The sequence below is a fragment of the Solea senegalensis genome, linkage group LG8, assembly GCF_019176455.1.
Source record: "Solea senegalensis isolate Sse05_10M linkage group LG8, IFAPA_SoseM_1, whole genome shotgun sequence".
Taxonomy (NCBI): domain Eukaryota; kingdom Metazoa; phylum Chordata; class Actinopteri; order Pleuronectiformes; family Soleidae; genus Solea; species Solea senegalensis.
Genome location: NC_058028.1, coordinates 25,378,656 through 25,395,925, shown reverse-complemented (window position 1 = coordinate 25,395,925; position 17,270 = coordinate 25,378,656). Strand labels below are relative to the sequence as shown.

At 40.9% G+C, this 17,270-nt stretch overlaps 1 protein-coding gene across 3 annotated transcripts in view; it reads left to right on the top strand.

The window, feature by feature from the left end:
* The window catches only part of LOC122773166 (unconventional myosin-Ic-like), a 71,132-nt gene that overhangs the window by 41,055 nt on the left and 12,807 nt on the right, over positions 1-17,270 (top strand). For 2 of the 3 annotated variants that reach the window (XM_044031609.1, XM_044031610.1), the window contains 12 exons: positions 5,111-5,266; positions 5,381-5,496; positions 8,180-8,378; positions 9,783-9,863; positions 10,054-10,233; positions 12,070-12,168; positions 12,545-12,655; positions 13,741-13,812; positions 13,951-14,073; positions 14,722-14,795; positions 15,672-15,777; positions 16,779-16,859. In XM_044031609.1, the coding sequence (XP_043887544.1) occupies positions 5,111-5,266; positions 5,381-5,496; positions 8,180-8,378; positions 9,783-9,863; positions 10,054-10,233; positions 12,070-12,168; positions 12,545-12,655; positions 13,741-13,812; positions 13,951-14,073; positions 14,722-14,795; positions 15,672-15,777; positions 16,779-16,859 (1,398 nt within the window). Of the gene's footprint in view, positions 1-2,268; positions 2,422-5,110; positions 5,267-5,380; positions 5,497-8,179; positions 8,379-9,782; positions 9,864-10,053; positions 10,234-12,069; positions 12,169-12,544; positions 12,656-13,740; positions 13,813-13,950; positions 14,074-14,721; positions 14,796-15,671; positions 15,778-16,778; positions 16,860-17,270 lie in introns of those variants that run through there. The other variant, XM_044031608.1, reaches the window with a different exon arrangement.

Genomic DNA, 17,270 nt, shown 5'->3' with positions numbered 1-17,270 from the left:
ACCTGCAGAAAGATAAAGAGAGAATTTCACCAGTAAAGAAGGTGTGTGCCAACTTTAGCAACTTCCTTGTCAGCCACCAGGCCACATGTGTCTTTAGGTCAGTAAATGAAGGCACATACATAAACATAAGTGAGTGTCAGTCTGTGTCTGCTGATGTTTTAACTTAACAGAACATACTGTTTGGTGTCAGTTCTGTTTTCCTGCATTTGTTTTTTGAGACCAAAGAAACACAGGAGGAGGTTGATGCTAGGGGTCGACCTATAATGGATGGAAAGGCAGCAGAATGACCAACAATAACCTGGTATTCATTCATTCATTGTCTACCACTTTATCCTGCATATGGTCTAGGGGCTGCTGGATCAAATCCCAGCTGACATAGGGCAAAAGGCAGGGTACACTCTGGTCAGGTCGCCAGTCCATAGCAGGGCAAACGTATAGAGATGAACAATCATTCACTCTCACATTCACACCTAAGGTCAATTTAGAATGTCCAGTTAATCTCTGCATGGGTTTGGATTGTGGGAGGAACCTGACACACCACACACACACACATAGGGAGAACAGTACCAGTCACGTTGCTCCACCGTTTAAATTCAACGGCGCAACGTGTTTTCATGCTTATTTAAAGGCTGCATTAGATGTGCCTATACTGTATATTTGTGTTTGCAGTGCACGTAAACTCTGCTTGAGTAGATTTGTTGATGGGACAGAGGACCGGTAGACGGTGGAGGTGCAGGGTCCACACAAGGTGAAGGCACTGGAGCAGATGTGTCTCCTCGGCAGAGTATTGTTCCCTTCTCCAGTTTCCTGCATTCGCCCTTGAAATAGCAATGTGCCAGATACAGGCGCACCTGGCTTTGAAAGGGAATGACAAGCAAAACTCTGATTGATTTATATTTCACCCCAAAACACACCGAGACTAAATACACCTATATTACACGCTGTGTAAGAAAACACCCTTGCACCACACACTTAAGTCCATGAGCTATACATCAATTAAAGTATAGAAGATCCAAATTAACAGTCGAGTACAGTTTGAGTTTGATAGCTGCTCTTTTAACAGTCATTTTTGTTTTTATTTATTCTTATTTTAAATGAGTCAATATAGACACTGACTCTTGATTGTTGTTAGGCTTGGCACTAACCTAAGGCAGACTTCGTGGAGCATTCACACAGAGCAGTGATCTGTGGCTCCACATGACGGACGCAGCCAGCATAGCCATGGGCAACTATTGGAGCTGATGCCAATACAGTGTAAAGGGTCATATTGGAGCTGATTAATCTGCTAAAAGAATGAATTAGTCAACCTTAAGTAGACCCATGCTGTGTCCCTATGTGACTTCTGCTTCTTCGTTCAGCTTTTCCCTTTAGTGGTCGCCACAATCTTCTTTGGCACCCTTCCCTAGGGGTACCAGAGTAAAAGAGTGTGGTGCGGTCAGGGTGGAGCAAGACTGGCCTCACAGAATAACATCAGCTTGCGATTAATGTAAATATCCCATGGGTATTGGTCGATTCTCCTATGAAGCTTTGACGTCTTGACCCAGGATTTACCGTTCCAAACCGCACTGAACCATGATGGAAACACAGCGTATATGCTCATGTGTCCATCCTGGTCACTCCTAACAAACATCTCAGCATCTTCAGCTCTGCCACCTCCAGCTCCACCTCCAGTGCCACTGTCTCTAAGCCATTCATCATAGCAGGTCTCACTACTGTCGTGTAGACCTTTCCTTTGTCACTTGTCTCCACCCACTCCACGCTGCCTGCCCTCTCATCTTCACCTATCTTGTGCATTGGATGTTGTGTTGCATGTGTGAAGCACCATAATGGAACAGTGCACCTCATCTTTGATAACATCCTGTATATTTCTGCATACCTGTGGAAATTGGATCAAGATGTGATTACATATGTGTGTTTTTGTCCTGCAGTGGATAGTGATTGAGTGGATTCGGTTTTGTTTTGTTGTGGGTGTTTCTGTGTGGAATTTTAGGGAGTATAGTTAGAGGTTAGAAAGACGATAAGCTGCCATCTATCATCTCTCTCTTCTTCACTGTTTTCCCCCCTCTGTCCTTTTTGCCTCTTGTCTCACACAGCACTAATTAATATTTGCCCTCCTCCCTCATGATTTCTCCTCTCTATCGTCCTCCATCTAATCTCCTCCTGAGGGATGAGGACTTCTATGCTGCATAACACAACAACAACACCTGCTGTACTTTGTGTGTGTGTGTGTGTGTGTCCTTGGGCTGACTGTCCCTACTAACTCACACCATCCAGTAAAAGTTGTGTTGGTTGTGCTTCTGCTGTCCAGCTCTGTGCATCTGAAACATGGATGTGGGTGACATTCGCAATCTTATGCGTAAAACTCAAGCCTCTATTGCAGAAAACGGCTTCCTGGATAAATGCATCAGTGAGCTTCATAATGTAAGTGTCACAGTCAGACTTCCATCCACGAGCTGTGCTGTGTGTTTGTGTTTCACTGGGGGTTTAGATTTCCCTAAGTCTTTGGTTATTGCAGGTGGTTAGATCAGTTTAAAGCTGTTTGAAAGAAAGTGTTGGATGATGTACAAACAGTCTTGTTGTGTGTTTGGATGAATGTGAAGTCTGTGGAGGGCTTTTTAGACTTCAAACACTGCTTCTTGGCGTCAGCCTGAATGTGCTCCATTGTGGGATGAAAAAGTTTGCAGGGTCGGGGGCGGGTTAGGATTTTCTTCCAGTCTTAAAAGATGTGATGAGAACATATGGAACAGAAAAGGATTATTTGTGTATGCAAATTGTAATTCTTCCCAAAAGTGTTGTGCTTTATTGGATTAAAGCTATTTACAGCTGATTGTTGGGCCTTAAACCTCACAATCACAATGTAGTTGTGGACTGGACCTAAAGACATAGCTCTTAGGCCCAGGAGAAATGTGACGGACATATTTTCACAATTATTTTGTGTTGGGCTGTTAGTATTAATGCAATAATAGTGATTAATTAAGACGCGCGTCATGTTCAGCAACCGTGTCTGTGCTGTTTCCCTGTTCTGCACTGAAGGGACAGAAATAGACAGAGAGAGGGAGGGAGTAGGTCGGTCATGTGATGTATGCAACTAATATACTGAGAGGCTCATAATGCAGCCTGTTTTCTGTCTCACACAATCAGTGCAGACTGCTTATGTTTATGCTGCCGAAAGGGAAAAACAGAAGAGATCAATAGACAGTAAAGAGTTATCCAACATACATACATATATATGAGAACGCTTTATATATACATATACATATATATATATATGTATATGTATATATATGTGTGTATATGTATATATGTGTATGTATATAAAGCTTTCTCTCTTTGAACGTGGTTGGATTGTTGAGCTACATCAGCAAGGCCTCTCGCAGCGTGCCATTGCTGCTGAGGTTGGACGCAGTAAGACAGTCATTTTAAACTTCTCAAAAGATCCTGAGTGTTATGGAACAGTGGTAGACCCAGTGGTAGACCCAAAAACATTTCACCGGCCCTGAGCCGGAGGATCCAAATGGCTGTCCGTCAAGACACGGGACAATCCTCGGTCCAAATTAAGCTTGCCACTGGTGGGACTGCAGTCCCAGAACCATTAGACGGCATCTGCGAGAGAAGGGTTTTAAGAACAAAAAACGTCTTCAAAGGCCTCGTCTCCTTCAACGGCACAAAATTGCCCGTTTGGAGTTTGCACCAGAGCACCAAACAGGGGACATTGAAAGGTGGAAGAATGTTTTATTCTCTGATGAGAAAAAATGTAACCTTGACTTTCCTGATGGCTTCCAACGTTACTGGCATGACAAAGAGCTCCCACCTGAGATGTTTGCTACACGGCACAGTGTAGGGGGCGCCACCTGCAAACTGCAAATGTTGTTTCATTAACATTTATGAAGTAGACATTGTGTTGCCTCAGGCTTTTCTTTAGGTTTGAAATAATCAAATATATCTAAAATTTCAAAAGTTGCTGTCTCAGCTTAAAGACAATCCTATGCTCCGCCATAGTCATGGCCATTTTCCTTATTTTGTCCCCCTCCTTTTCTGAAGTGTCACCCAGCACTTTTGCTTTGTCATTGGTCTCCCAGCTCCTATTAAACTAATAAACAAATGAAAGCAGTATTATATTGCCTAGTGAATCAACACAGACGAGGCTTCTGCAGATATCATAGGAGTATCGCTACTGCACGTATAGAGGCTGTGGGCCAACGCCTCCACTCTCCCTGACCACCTTATTAACAGTCTGTAATCCAAATGTTGTTGTTGTTGTTGTTGTTGTTGTTGTTGTTGTTTAGCAGATGAGCTGACCTATAACTCTGGTTGCACATAATGTTTTATTATCTTCATTTTCTTCCTCCACCTCCTTGACTAAATGATATTTGGCCCCAGATAATTCATTTAAACACATAAAAGACATTTCCGTGATAATTCCACATCAAAGGATTTTTTTGGAGTGCTCTGCAGTCTGTTTTAAATAATGAACAATATTCAGGCTTCAATATACTCTATACAAGTTAATGTTTGACTTAACAAATCACATCAAGAAGTTCTCATCTTTGTATAGTAGTTACTATTTTTGATGGCGTTATGTGGTAATGCTTCGTCATTTTAAATATTACACAATACAAAAACCACTGCAAACCATATGTAAAGATTTTGTGTTACTGTATACATGTTATATTTAGTTTGATTTTCTAATTTTATTCTATTTAAATGCACCAAAACACATATTATATAGAAGTGAGACAGTCACAGTTGTAAAGTTTCTCCACGTTGTTCAGCTGCAACATGCAATCAAATAGTTAACAACAGTATGTGATATGTTAGCTGGTTTTCTATCAAAGATTGAATTCCATTCTTTGCCTTGTAATTGCCCCTCTGTGTGTACTGTGTGTGTCACACGGTTTGCACAGGTGTTTTGATCCTGGTTCCCTTTGGTCCCCTCATCCCATCTTCAATAATGAGGACTGATTATGAGTGGACTCACTTTTTCTTTCTTACTCCAGTTTCTGTTTGCGTGACACTTGCATAGTTTGGTTGATGATGTTTTACGCTCAGTCGATGATGTTACTGTTTTCTGTCGTCTCTTACCCCACCTACTCTCTGAATCCTCGTCCAGGTGGTGGCTAGCGACGGGCTGCGGGCTATGATGGAGTCGGCCCTGACAGCCAGAGACCGAGTGGGCGTGCAGGACTTTGTCCTGTTGGAGAACTTCACTAGTGAGGCCGCCTTCATCGAGAACCTTCGCAAGCGCTTCAAAGAGAACCTCATCTATGTAAGTAGTGGTTTCTGAGGTCCACGTCTGTATGAGAGTAAAGAGTGGGAGCTAATTGAGCTGTGATACTGTTGAACTGCAGATTAATGTGATCATGTGTTGACTTTCCATCAGACTTACATTGGTTCAGTGCTGGTGTCCGTTAACCCATACAAAGATCTGGAGATCTACACCAAGAACCACATGGAGCGATACCGCGGGGTCAACTTCTACGAGGTCTCGCCACATATGTGAGTAAACAAACTTTGGTCCATAATAATTCATCGTTCTTTTGTATATATATACTAAACACATGTTCTCAAAGATTAAAAAAAGGTTCTTTTTTTAATTTCTAATGTGTTTGCATTTGAACAAACTTAAAACTTCAGCACTCACAGGACGAGTGTGACCTTGTTTACTTTTCATACCAGCGGGGAACAGACATTTAAATCACAGATTCACAGATACACTTAACTCACCGCATCTCTTATAAGCTCATGGACAGACAGTAGGGACGCAGTCGTTCCACAAATCAGTGATGGACCCACCTCTACTAGGGATTACTGACTGACTATGTGTAATGTCAACAAATGTATTTCTTTCTTCAAAAAACAATAAATGGGAATCATCATGGGATGATTATGTGTTTCTGTCATCCAATCAGCTGACTGTCGTAGCTCCGCCAGGCGGAGCCGTACCATTTCACTCTGGTACCCCAAGGGAAGGGTGTCAAAAATGGAACCGTTGGGCCCGGTTATTTTGGTACTATTACTAATGGAAATACGAAAACCAAAATCATTCAGTGGAAACACGGTACTAGTTACCAGCACTAGCCACGACTAGTGAACACGACTGAGCGGGAACTTGTCAGGAGAGCATGTTTAGTGTTTCCAGTGTTTCCACACTCCACACAACAAAGCTTTTCCTGCCACATAATGTGTGTTACACCTGTACTCAAGGTGTTGTCGCAGTGTGTGTGAATGTAGAGAGGCCTATGCTTCATCGTCATGGAGCTGACTGACTTCTTAAAATGCTCTATTAAATGTGAATGTTCTTCTCAGTCAGACGTGAGCTCATGATCCCGTGTATTTGTTTGAACGGTTGCCACAGGAATGGTCAAGGAATTCCCTGAGAAATCTTCCCATTAGTCAGATACGGAAACATTTCAGAACACTCTCCCTCCACTCTTGCTGTCCTCTCTTTACTTCAGCACCTGAGTGTTGGGCCAATATTTTCTCTCCCTCTGAGTGGAAAGAAAGATGTGCTTTGGCTGGCACAGACAGTAGGAGGGCTGGCTAGAAGTAAGGGGACGGTGGGATGGAAAGGAAAGAAAGCAGAAAGAAGTTTCCTCCCGAGGGAGGGAATTCCTCTGACCTCAACTTGACCCCCAGCATCCAGCTCTCCCCAAACATCCCGCTCACATTGTACAGTAAAGACACCGTGATGGCCACATTAACAGACAACACAGCACAGGACTGACGAGTGATACAGCGTCAGACTCTGTGATTCATGCTGGTAACATCCAGGGTCTTTCTATGCAGCGCTTTCATAGGATACAGATTACACATGTACGCTTTTCAAGAGCTACACAGAGATTTTCTTTGAAAACACGGCTCAGTTTACTAAATTCCATTTAGTCATAAATATGTCTAATATGTCATGTGAGTGACATATAATGTTTTTCTTTTATTCAACTGAGTACTGAAAACTCTACGACGGAGTGTTAGGGCCACACTGAGAAATCGTATATTTATGAGATTAAAGTTGTAAATTTACGCGAATAAAGTCGTAAATTTACAACTTTCTTTCTGTGGAAAAGATGCGTTTTCTTGCTCTCTTCTAAAAAAACAGGTTAGAATATTACGACTTTGTTCTCATAAATGTATGACTTTAATCTCGTAAAATTTATGACTTTAATCTCGTAAATTAAGACTTTATTCTGACGACTGTGAATTTTTGTTTTCCTCAATGTGACCCTAATTGTTGTCGTAAAATTCAAACTGATCGTTGGAGTTTTGTAACAATCCATAATGTCATAATTGAGTTTTTACACCCATAAAGAGCTGCAACAAATAATTGACTATTAATCAATGACTAAATTCATCTGCAACTATTTTACAGAGATTTCCCATCTTCATAAAGCTTCATTTCTCCATATAACAAAGATTTTTATGAAACCAAATAACACACCTGAGAACATCCTTACTTTGAGGTTTGGATCAACATTAAAAATACGTCCTGAACAACTGAGCAACAACAATATCAGCTCTTTAAGGAGATAATGTGACAGTGTTGTGATACGTGTTACACCCACAAGTGGCCCAAAATCTGTAATTGCAGCTTTTGTATTTGAAGTTTTCTTCATTGAACATGGTCCAGTGTGTGAAATGTATTTGAAATCATTTTCATTTGGCAGATATTGAAGATAAAATAATACATTTTACTTTCATTATCCCAGAATTGAATCTATATTTACATCAGGAGGTGGGTCAGAGACCACTGTAAAGGGTTAGGGTTAGTTTTTATGTTAACTATGTAGCCTTTAGTTACATTACATTACATGTCATTGAGCGTCTGCTAAATGACATATAATGTAATGTAATGTAATGTAATGTAATGTAATGTAATGTAACTAAAGGCTACATCGCTCCTCCAACATAGAGGTGAGGGCTTTCCAGCCTCACCAGCGATTGACATGATTCCCTTTAATATGGCAGTCTAAGATGGTTTTTACAGTTTGCAGTGTCTTGTATTTTTAATCATAACCCATAACAATAGTTTGTTAGTGTGCCATAAAATAATTCTTCACATGTTAAAAACGTTGTGATGTTCAGTGTTTTGTGTTTGTGGTTCAAAGACGCATGTTCGGTGTTTGGACATGAGTCTGCAGCTCCGTCTCCCTGCCTCACGGTGACTTTCCCTTCGTTCCTCCAGCTATGCCGTAGCAGATAACTCGTACCGCTCCATGAGGACAGAGAGGAAGGACCAGTGCATCTTGATCTCTGGTGAGAGTGGAGCTGGCAAGACGGAGGCATCCAAGAAGATCCTCCAGTACTACGCTGTGACCTGTCCCATCAGTGATCACGTGCAGACCATCAAAGACAGGCTGCTGCAGTCCAACCCTGTGCTGGAGGTGAGACGCTGCTGCACACACATTTGAAATCTTTTACCACAGATTATATTATATAAAAAGCAGACGTAGTCTTCCAGTTCTCTGAAGGACGCAAACGTGGAAGTAAAAACATTCTGATTAGAAAATAGTCTCAACCACTAGTTTCAGATCTCCTTCAATAGAACATGATGTTCATTTTATAAAGGACTTTATAAAAGGGGCCAGATTGACAGCTGGTGTCGTCCAATTGGAGCCTGGTTGCAGGTGACGGCTCTAAACTTTAAAACAGGAGTTCATGAACTTCATGTGCTGTGTTCATGTGTTCATGTGAATGTGAACTACTGTAGATAAAATTGAGTGGCAGTGAGTGGCAGATTGAAGCCTGACCTGTTTACTTCAAAACACAAAATGAAGGGAAATGTTTTTCATCTCTCCAGATAAGTTCAGAGACTGTTATAGTTATATAGTTATAGTTAGGTCATAGGTCATGCTCATGGATGTGGGGAAATGGCTCTCCTACAAAAATGCAAAAAAAAAAAAAAAAGCATTTCCCAAGGTACAGTTCACCGACATTCAATTCAGTACAATTCAGTACATTGGTGTAACAAGTCCTACAAACATGTCCTAGAGATTTGACACTATCAAATTTGGTCTGTGCTTTCTAAAGACCTTTGAGTTATTAAGAGTTTGAGTTTTTCTCACTGGGTGAATATGAATGATTCACCATGAAATTGCTGTAACTCCACTGAACCCGGTCTGTTCTTGCAAAGATGGAAAACCTCATTCATTATTTAATCCACAGGTAAAGAGTCATGTCGTCATTTTCAGAGTCACCACAAATCCTTTAATGATGACCTCACCTCTGAAAGCAGGGACGCATGATGATGTTAAACGGGAGTTTTCATCCAAAGATGTTGTAAGATGCAGCAAAATGAATCCTCCGCCATGACAGAGGAAGTCGTCCTGACTTTGCCCATACTTGGCTGTTCCTTGTTCATCTCCATGCCAACTAACAATTACAGTCATTGCACCACCTACAGGCAAAAGTAAAAAAACGGTGTTGTAATTCCATTAAATGTTCAGGGTGTGGTCCAGGCGACCGGCACCTACAGCAGGCCCTGACGTGTGTGTGTGTGAGGGATCGTCCAGGTCTGCGGATGCTGTTGTTGTTGTTGTTGTTGTTGTTGTTTTTGTTGTTGTTTCATACACGTGAGCACACATGAAGGCATCAGGTGGAGCAGGAAATATGTTGGTGAAGTGTAAAGAACAGAGCGCCGACTGCTCCTGCGTCTGTGGTTCACATCTGGCATGTTTCACCCAGATGTTTTCCAGATGTGTTTACTGTCATGCTACTGTCGTGGGACTCTAACAACTGTGGTTCCTCTTACTGTGCCAGTCATTCTCCGTCTCTCTCCTCCCACACAGGCCTTTGGTAACGCCAAGACGCTGCGCAACGACAACTCCAGCCGCTTTGGCAAGTACATGGACATTCAGTTTGACTTCAAGGTGAGCGGCATGAGTGAACGCTGTCCTCCATGAAGCAGTTATGAATATTGTTTCAAACTTCATATTTTAATATTAAGATTTAAACTTGATCATACTGTGGGACCTGCATGTACCTCAGTACCCTAGCCTCACCCAGTCCTCCTCTTCCTCCTCCTCCTCTCCCTCTCCCTGGCCTTGGTCTTGTTGGCAGGGCGCCCCAGTGGGAGGCCACATCATCAACTACCTGCTGGAGAAGTCCCGCGTGGTCCACCAGAACCACGGAGAAAGAAACTTCCACATTTTCTATCAGTTGATTGAAGGAGGAGAAGAAGACCTGCTGAGAGGCTTGGGTCTCGAGAGGAACCCTCAGCAGTACCAGTACCTCGTCAAAGTACGTTCATCCACTGCTTCTGTGTCTGTGATGTCATGACGACCACTCTTAACAGCAACATGATCATTAACCATATTATCAAGAGGCTCATCATCATCATGTGTGTCATATATGTCCAAGTTTATTTTTTATTTTCATTTTTGACTTATTTCTCATGTTTAATATTTAGTTTATACATTTAGTTTTATTGAAAACACTGTATGTGATCACACTGCAGTGCACACAGAAAATTGAGTTTTTATGATAGACCATTAGTTTATGTTGTTTGTTATCATTAAACAACATTGTCTATTTTATCAGATGGAGGAGAAAAAGAAAATAGGATCAATAAATAGGATTGGGAAAAAAAGATTTTACCTTATGAACGAAGGACTGACCTTATAAAATTCTTATGCCATATTATAGCCATATTAAAATATTGCAAATATTGTTTTGGGCTTACCTGAACTTTCTTAACCTCACAGGGAGAATTTAGGCCAGTGTAAGAGGGTGGAGTGTGGTTTCCCGATGGAAATAGATACACTTAAGAGACTGCACAATATAGACAAAAAAAATCTTATTTTGGCTCAATGGCAATATACGTAAAATATTCAGCAATTTATATGTGTGTGTGAGTGTGTGTGTGTGTGTGTGTGAGAGAGTGACAGGAGTAGGGCTGGAATCAATCAAAGAATTTCTTCTTCAACTGTTGAGGAATATTGAGATGATTTGTCTCATGTCCTCACACAGAGACACTGAACACAGGAGACACAAACAGATCAGAACAGTTGTAAAACAACCAATCAATGATTATAAGATTAAAACATTGAAATATGACAATTCTGATTTGAGTAACATAATGAAGACAAGTTGACTTACTGTTTCATATGATATGTTTGTAGTCGAGCTGTGATATGGAAACTGTCGCTGGCAAACGTTGCATTTGACTTTTTTATGGCCATCTATTTTTGTAAAATGCTGCCACACTGTGACGTCTGTGACGTCTGTGACATGGATGTTAGAGGACGACTGACTGTCGCTCAGTGTTAAATAAAACCACCGGACGTTCTTTAATCTTTCTGTCCCCTGTGGGTTGGGCTAATCCAAAATACTGAAAACAAGGGGGGTGTTCTCTGAAGACACGCTGTTACCTGTGGAACAGGGGTGCTCTGAAAAACACCCCCATTAGCACTTGAATGTAAAAACGTGAGGATGCAGGTGCTCCTTCATCCTCCTCTCCTGCCTCACGCATGCTTCACATGACGTTGGGTGAGACACTGAGGCTCGACGTGTTGTTTCTTCCACACTCCACACACCAAAACTGGAGCGTAGCTTTAAAGTGAAAGTATAAACATTATTGTGTAATTGTGGAAAGCACCCAGCCCTAGATATAGACTTATGTAAATATGTCTATTTTCAGCAGGAAAACTTTTGGCCCTTCACTAAAAACCTGCAGATATTGTACAGTAGATATTGATCGCACAGTGTATTTCACGGGGAAGTTCGTCCCCCTCAGTCCTGCTCTGGCTCTGGTCTCATCCATGTACGTCCCTGTGGGACTTGTGCTTAATAGGCTCTTAGTCAGGGACTCTACGTGAGGAGGGAGGAGCTATTCTCAGGGGAACCTTTGCCTTAAGGCACTAACACACACACACACACACACACACACACACTGAGCATGAACACCTTGTGCGTGTTTAAATAGGTGTTTACTGAACATGTTAATAGGTGTTTACATGTTAACACCGTCACAAGGACATGTTAAACTAAATGGTGAATAAAGAGCTCATTCAAACCTCTTTAGGTCGTTAACCTGTGTTTTCTGTGTGTGTGTGTGTGTGTGTGTGTTGTTTTTAGGGTAACTGTCCCAAAGTGAGCTCCATCAATGATCGCAGTGACTGGAAGGTGGTGAGAAAAGCCTTGACTGTTATTGGCTTTAACCAGGACGATGTGGAGGTGAGGGCTGATGCCAAGTGCTGTCAATTATGAGATTAGCAGCAGCTTGTTTCCACAGTGCAGATGAAGCAAGTGGACGTTACACTCTCCCACTACATTTCTTTACAATAACAATAATAATAATAATAATGATAATAATGTAATAAAGTGAATGTAACAATGATCAATTAAAGCTGCAACTAACACAAATGATCGTACAAACCATGTTGCTCCAGTCGATTCTTAAAAGGTTTGCAGATTCGTGCAGATGTTGTTGTAACTGCAGCTTCTCATCTCTTTACCTTTGTTCTCTCCGTCGTCTTCCTTCAACACCCCCCTCTCCTTTCATTCCCATCTCTCCCTCTCCCCCCGCGTTCCCTGTGCTTTCTCCGTGTAGGAGTTGTTGAACATCATAGCCAGCGTGCTCCACCTGGGAAATGTGCAGTATGGGAGCGAGGAGGGCAACGCCTGCATCACCTCTGACACACAGATAAAGTATCTGGCCAGGGTAAGACGATGTCATGTAAACACTGCTAACAGGAGACGAGGGAATAAGATTATTCTCTGCTGGCAGCACAGCGAGGGATAAAAAAGAGGAGGACGACCTTGAGTTATGTCGGCTGTTTTCCATCCGCCTGTTTACACATTTTAGTAGAATAGTCGAAGAAAAACTCACGTTTACACTATTAAAATGCCTTTAATATAACACATAAGAGACTTCAGTCCTGATTAGGAGGAAAAGGAGGAGCCTGCATGTCTTCTGGATTTGCAGTGACCCAGCAGCTTCTGGCAGCAGCATGCAGCTGCACTTCTATAACCATCATTAGCTGGAAGAAAAATAAAGACAATTAAGATGATAGTTCATTCAACTTTTAATGAACTTTGCAGCTTGTAGCAGCATTTCTGACATTTTTGAATGTGATAAATAAAATTTTAAACTTTAACATTTTTATCTGTAAATGTTTAGTGCATTGTAAAATGGAACTAAAAACTATGCACTATGAACATGTATATATATATCTATATATATATAGATATATATATTATAAAACATTAGCGTTATCACATTTCCTATTCAAACACGACAACACATGTGCAATTTTCTTCTTTGTATTAATTGATTAATCGTTTGGAAACAGTCAGAAAACCTTAAAAAATGTTGATCGGTGTTCATCAAAACTGGAAATGATGATTTTCTCAAATGTCTTGTTATTAAAATGATTCACTTTTAATGATTTCTTTGTTATCCAGAGCAAAGAAATGAAGAAAATACTCACATTTAAGAAGCTTAAACTATCAGAAATCTCATTTTAATCAAAAAAAGCTACGAACCGATTAATCGATTATGAAAATAGTTGTCGTCTAATTTAGTAATCGATGAATTGATGAATTGTTTCAGCTCTTGAATACACTATGCTGTCAAACAGGAGAATGTAATTGTATATCCCTCTGAATCACAGTCACACTATTGTACCTGTATATGCAGCGTCTCTATGAGCGATGTCACTACCACTGTGTGTGTGTGTGTGTGCGCGCGTGGTTGTCACTGTTACATCTGTAGTGTGGTGTGCTGATGTTGTTGTGCTTCTCCAGTTGTTAGGAGTGAACGGCTCAGTGCTGACAGAGGCACTCACACACAGGAAGATAATTGCCAAGGGAGAGGAGGTAGGTTTACGTCAACACCAGCGTGTAATAAGTATTTGTGTCTGTGTAATGTCTGGAGCGGGACAATTATATTGTTACTGTCTGCAGTCTGTTTTGGACATGTCCACTCTGTCTCAATCTGGTGTTTGTTGTCCTCAGCTGATGAGCCCACTGAACCTAGAGCAAGCGTCATCTGCCCGAGATGCTCTGTCCAAGGCAGTGTATGGACGCACCTTCACCTGGTTGGTCAACAAGATCAACACCTCGCTGGCTTGTGCACAGGTTAGTGCTGCAGCTGTTGGTCTGTAATGACTTCTGTTCATCTGCAACAGCCTTAACTAAGTGTCATCCCTGACCTTAACCTTAACCATAACCACTTAATGCCTGACCTTAACGCAACCACAATTCACTTCCTCAGAAATGAGGTTGGCTTCCTGTGGTTTATACATGAACACACGCACACACACGCACACACGCACACACCACATCAGCAGACTTTCACATTCACTCCTCTGAGACAAAGTCATTTACTATTCTGTTTTGAAGTCAAATCTAATTTCATTAGTTTGACACAGTTGCACAGATGTCTATTCTTTGACAGCACAGCTCCACCTTGTGGACATTGTCAATACTACAATTTGGGCATATTTTACTATAGTGGTAACATGGAGTTTCAGAGTGAGTTTAACTCACTTAACAAAATGAATAGAAATATGCCCTTTTATGTAAAAGTAATACAGTAATGACCTTTTATGTAATAATATGATAATCTTTCATTGTGATAACAAATAATCTGGGAGAGAACTAGACTACATCATTATGTTTGAATGAGATATACTTGATATATTAATACACATCATTTGATGCATTATTGTTGTGCATCACCTTGACATAGAGATAAAGACAAGTTCTGTTGTGTTTCTTTGACAGGACGACTCCCTCAAGAATTACTCAGTCATTGGTCTGCTGGACATCTACGGCTTTGAGGTCTTCCAGAACAACAGGTACAGTCGAGAAAGCAACTCTGACACTCACTTTCCTCACTAGCTGAGTTTACATGGACAAATAAAAATTCATAAATATGTCATATAAACATGCCAAAGATTCTTCGATGCAGACCGATGCAGACCGATGTTAAACATATAAACAGTCCGATCATGACCACCTGGTTTGGTGTCGCATCGTGTGTCTGATCCATGTAAACGCTGTATTTTCATTACAAAAAAAACAAATTCACACACACGGACGAGGAGGACAATGAGACGGAGAGCGGACAGTGAGGAGATGAGCGGACACATGCTGCGTTTGTTTATATAAAGTGAAGTTTCTTCTCTTTTACTTCTGTGCATGTCAGAATAGTCTATTTAAACCATGACCTACTTCCCTAGCATATTTAATCCAAATCTGTCCTTTAATGAGACCCAAAAACATAACCTCATTAGTAGATGTAATGATCGATTTTCAGAAAGTAGGATAAAGTGGTAGAAAATGGAAGGATGGATAAACGTTTGTGTTTGATTTGTCTCTATACGTCTCAGGGAATTAAATTAATAACTCGTGTATTTTTATACCTTTGTGTCACTTAGTGCTGAGTGTTGATGCCATTGATTTAGATGTGAGTGTGTGCCTTGTAACGTCATACATAAGCAGTAGTGTAACCCGTGTGATGAGTGTTTATATACAAATATAATATATAAATATAATAATCTAGTCAAAGTTAAGGTTAGTGAAGTGTACACTCCGCTCTCTAAGAAGAGTGGTGATGTCATGGATCTACTCTGTGTCCTAATGTGTGTGTGTGTGTGTGTGTGTGTGTGTGTGTGTGTGTGTGTGTGTGTGTGTGTGTGTGTGTGTGTGTGTGTGTGTGTGTGTGTCTGCAGCTTTGAGCAGTTCTGCATCAACTACTGTAATGAGAAACTGCAGCAGCTCTTCATTGAGCTCACCCTCAAGTCGGAGCAGGAGGAGTATGAAGCCGAGGGCATCACGGTCAGACATCACCTCCTTCCGTCTGCTTCCTTTCCCACTCACAATCCTCCCTGATCTTAAATCCAAGATGTTTGCTCACTTCTTTTCCTTGTTCAAATTCTAGCACTGTGAATGATGGGGTTTACTGATGGGGTAAACGCAGAAGTAGAAAGTCTTACAGAAAACACAAAACTGTGTTTTCCAGAGTTGAAACAAATTCCTTTATTCAAAGTCATTTACCGGACATGCCCATATTTGTCCTAAATGCTGCCTCATCAGAAATGAACCCCTTAACTCTCTTAATTGGCTTTTTGTTCATTCACATTCAAATATCAAATTTAAAACTTTAAATGTGTGTTCAGAATTAAAAATGTGCAACAAAGGAGGAAACGGAGTGAGTGAGTCATATAAAGCTGACGGGCTTAGTGAGGTCCGTGTGAACTCACACAGACAATGGTGTTACTGTAACAGACATTTGTTTGTACTGTACAGATGTGCATGTTTGTTAGGTTTCATCCACAGCTGCGTCCCCGTCTCTGCGCCTTCATCCCTTATTTGTTGCATTTATACTGTTTTGTTTTGCATCTTTGGAACAAGGGCCTTTCTGTGTTTGTGTGTCTAATGTAAATGCACGGGTCAGGGAACAACAGGTTGTGGGAGAAACTTGGATTCACCTCTCAAAGAGCCCATTATTATCCGACATCAGCACTGTGGGCCGTGCTGTCTGCCATCTGTGGAGATGATGTGGCAGTTACTGAAAACATAACCTAATAATGCTGCACTCAGCCTGTAGAGCTGTGTGTGTGTGCAGGTGATTGACTAAATACCTTAGAACAGATGGAGTTTTTGGCATTGACACAAACATCTGGCTTCAAAAAAAGGATTTCATTCGAATAATTATATTATATTATATCATAATATATATATAATGTAATATAATGTGACTGTTAAACATGAGGTGAAGTCATTTTGGGTCAAATTCCTCCTGATGTCTAAGAAAATGGATGGTTTTATGTTTTCAGTGGGAGCCAGTGCAATACTTCAACAACAAGATCATCTGTGACCTGGTGGAGGAGAAGTTCAAAGGCATCATCTCCATTCTGGTGAGGAGACGCTCTGCTCTCACTGTCTCTGCATTCTAGACAACATCGTAAAGACAGAAGAGTGGTCTTTAATTTAATGTTTCAATTCATTTTCCCTGTGCAACACAATATGTCACACTGTGTACGTGTAACAGTCGTTCACCAGTTAGAGAAACGTTACATCTCCACTTATTAGACCATGTTTAGACATGTTTATTATATCAAAGTTATCTGCAAAATCATTAGACAGTAGATTTATTATAATCTAATACATTTATTACATTGAGTGTATATTATAGGTCTTAGGTTATCTTTTTGGGAAATTATGGAAAGTCACAAGAGATTGTGCATTTTTCTGATAAAACTAAAGCATGTTCTTATTATGGTTCAGGTTGTTTTTTTAACTTAACATTGCAGTGAGCAACATTCAAT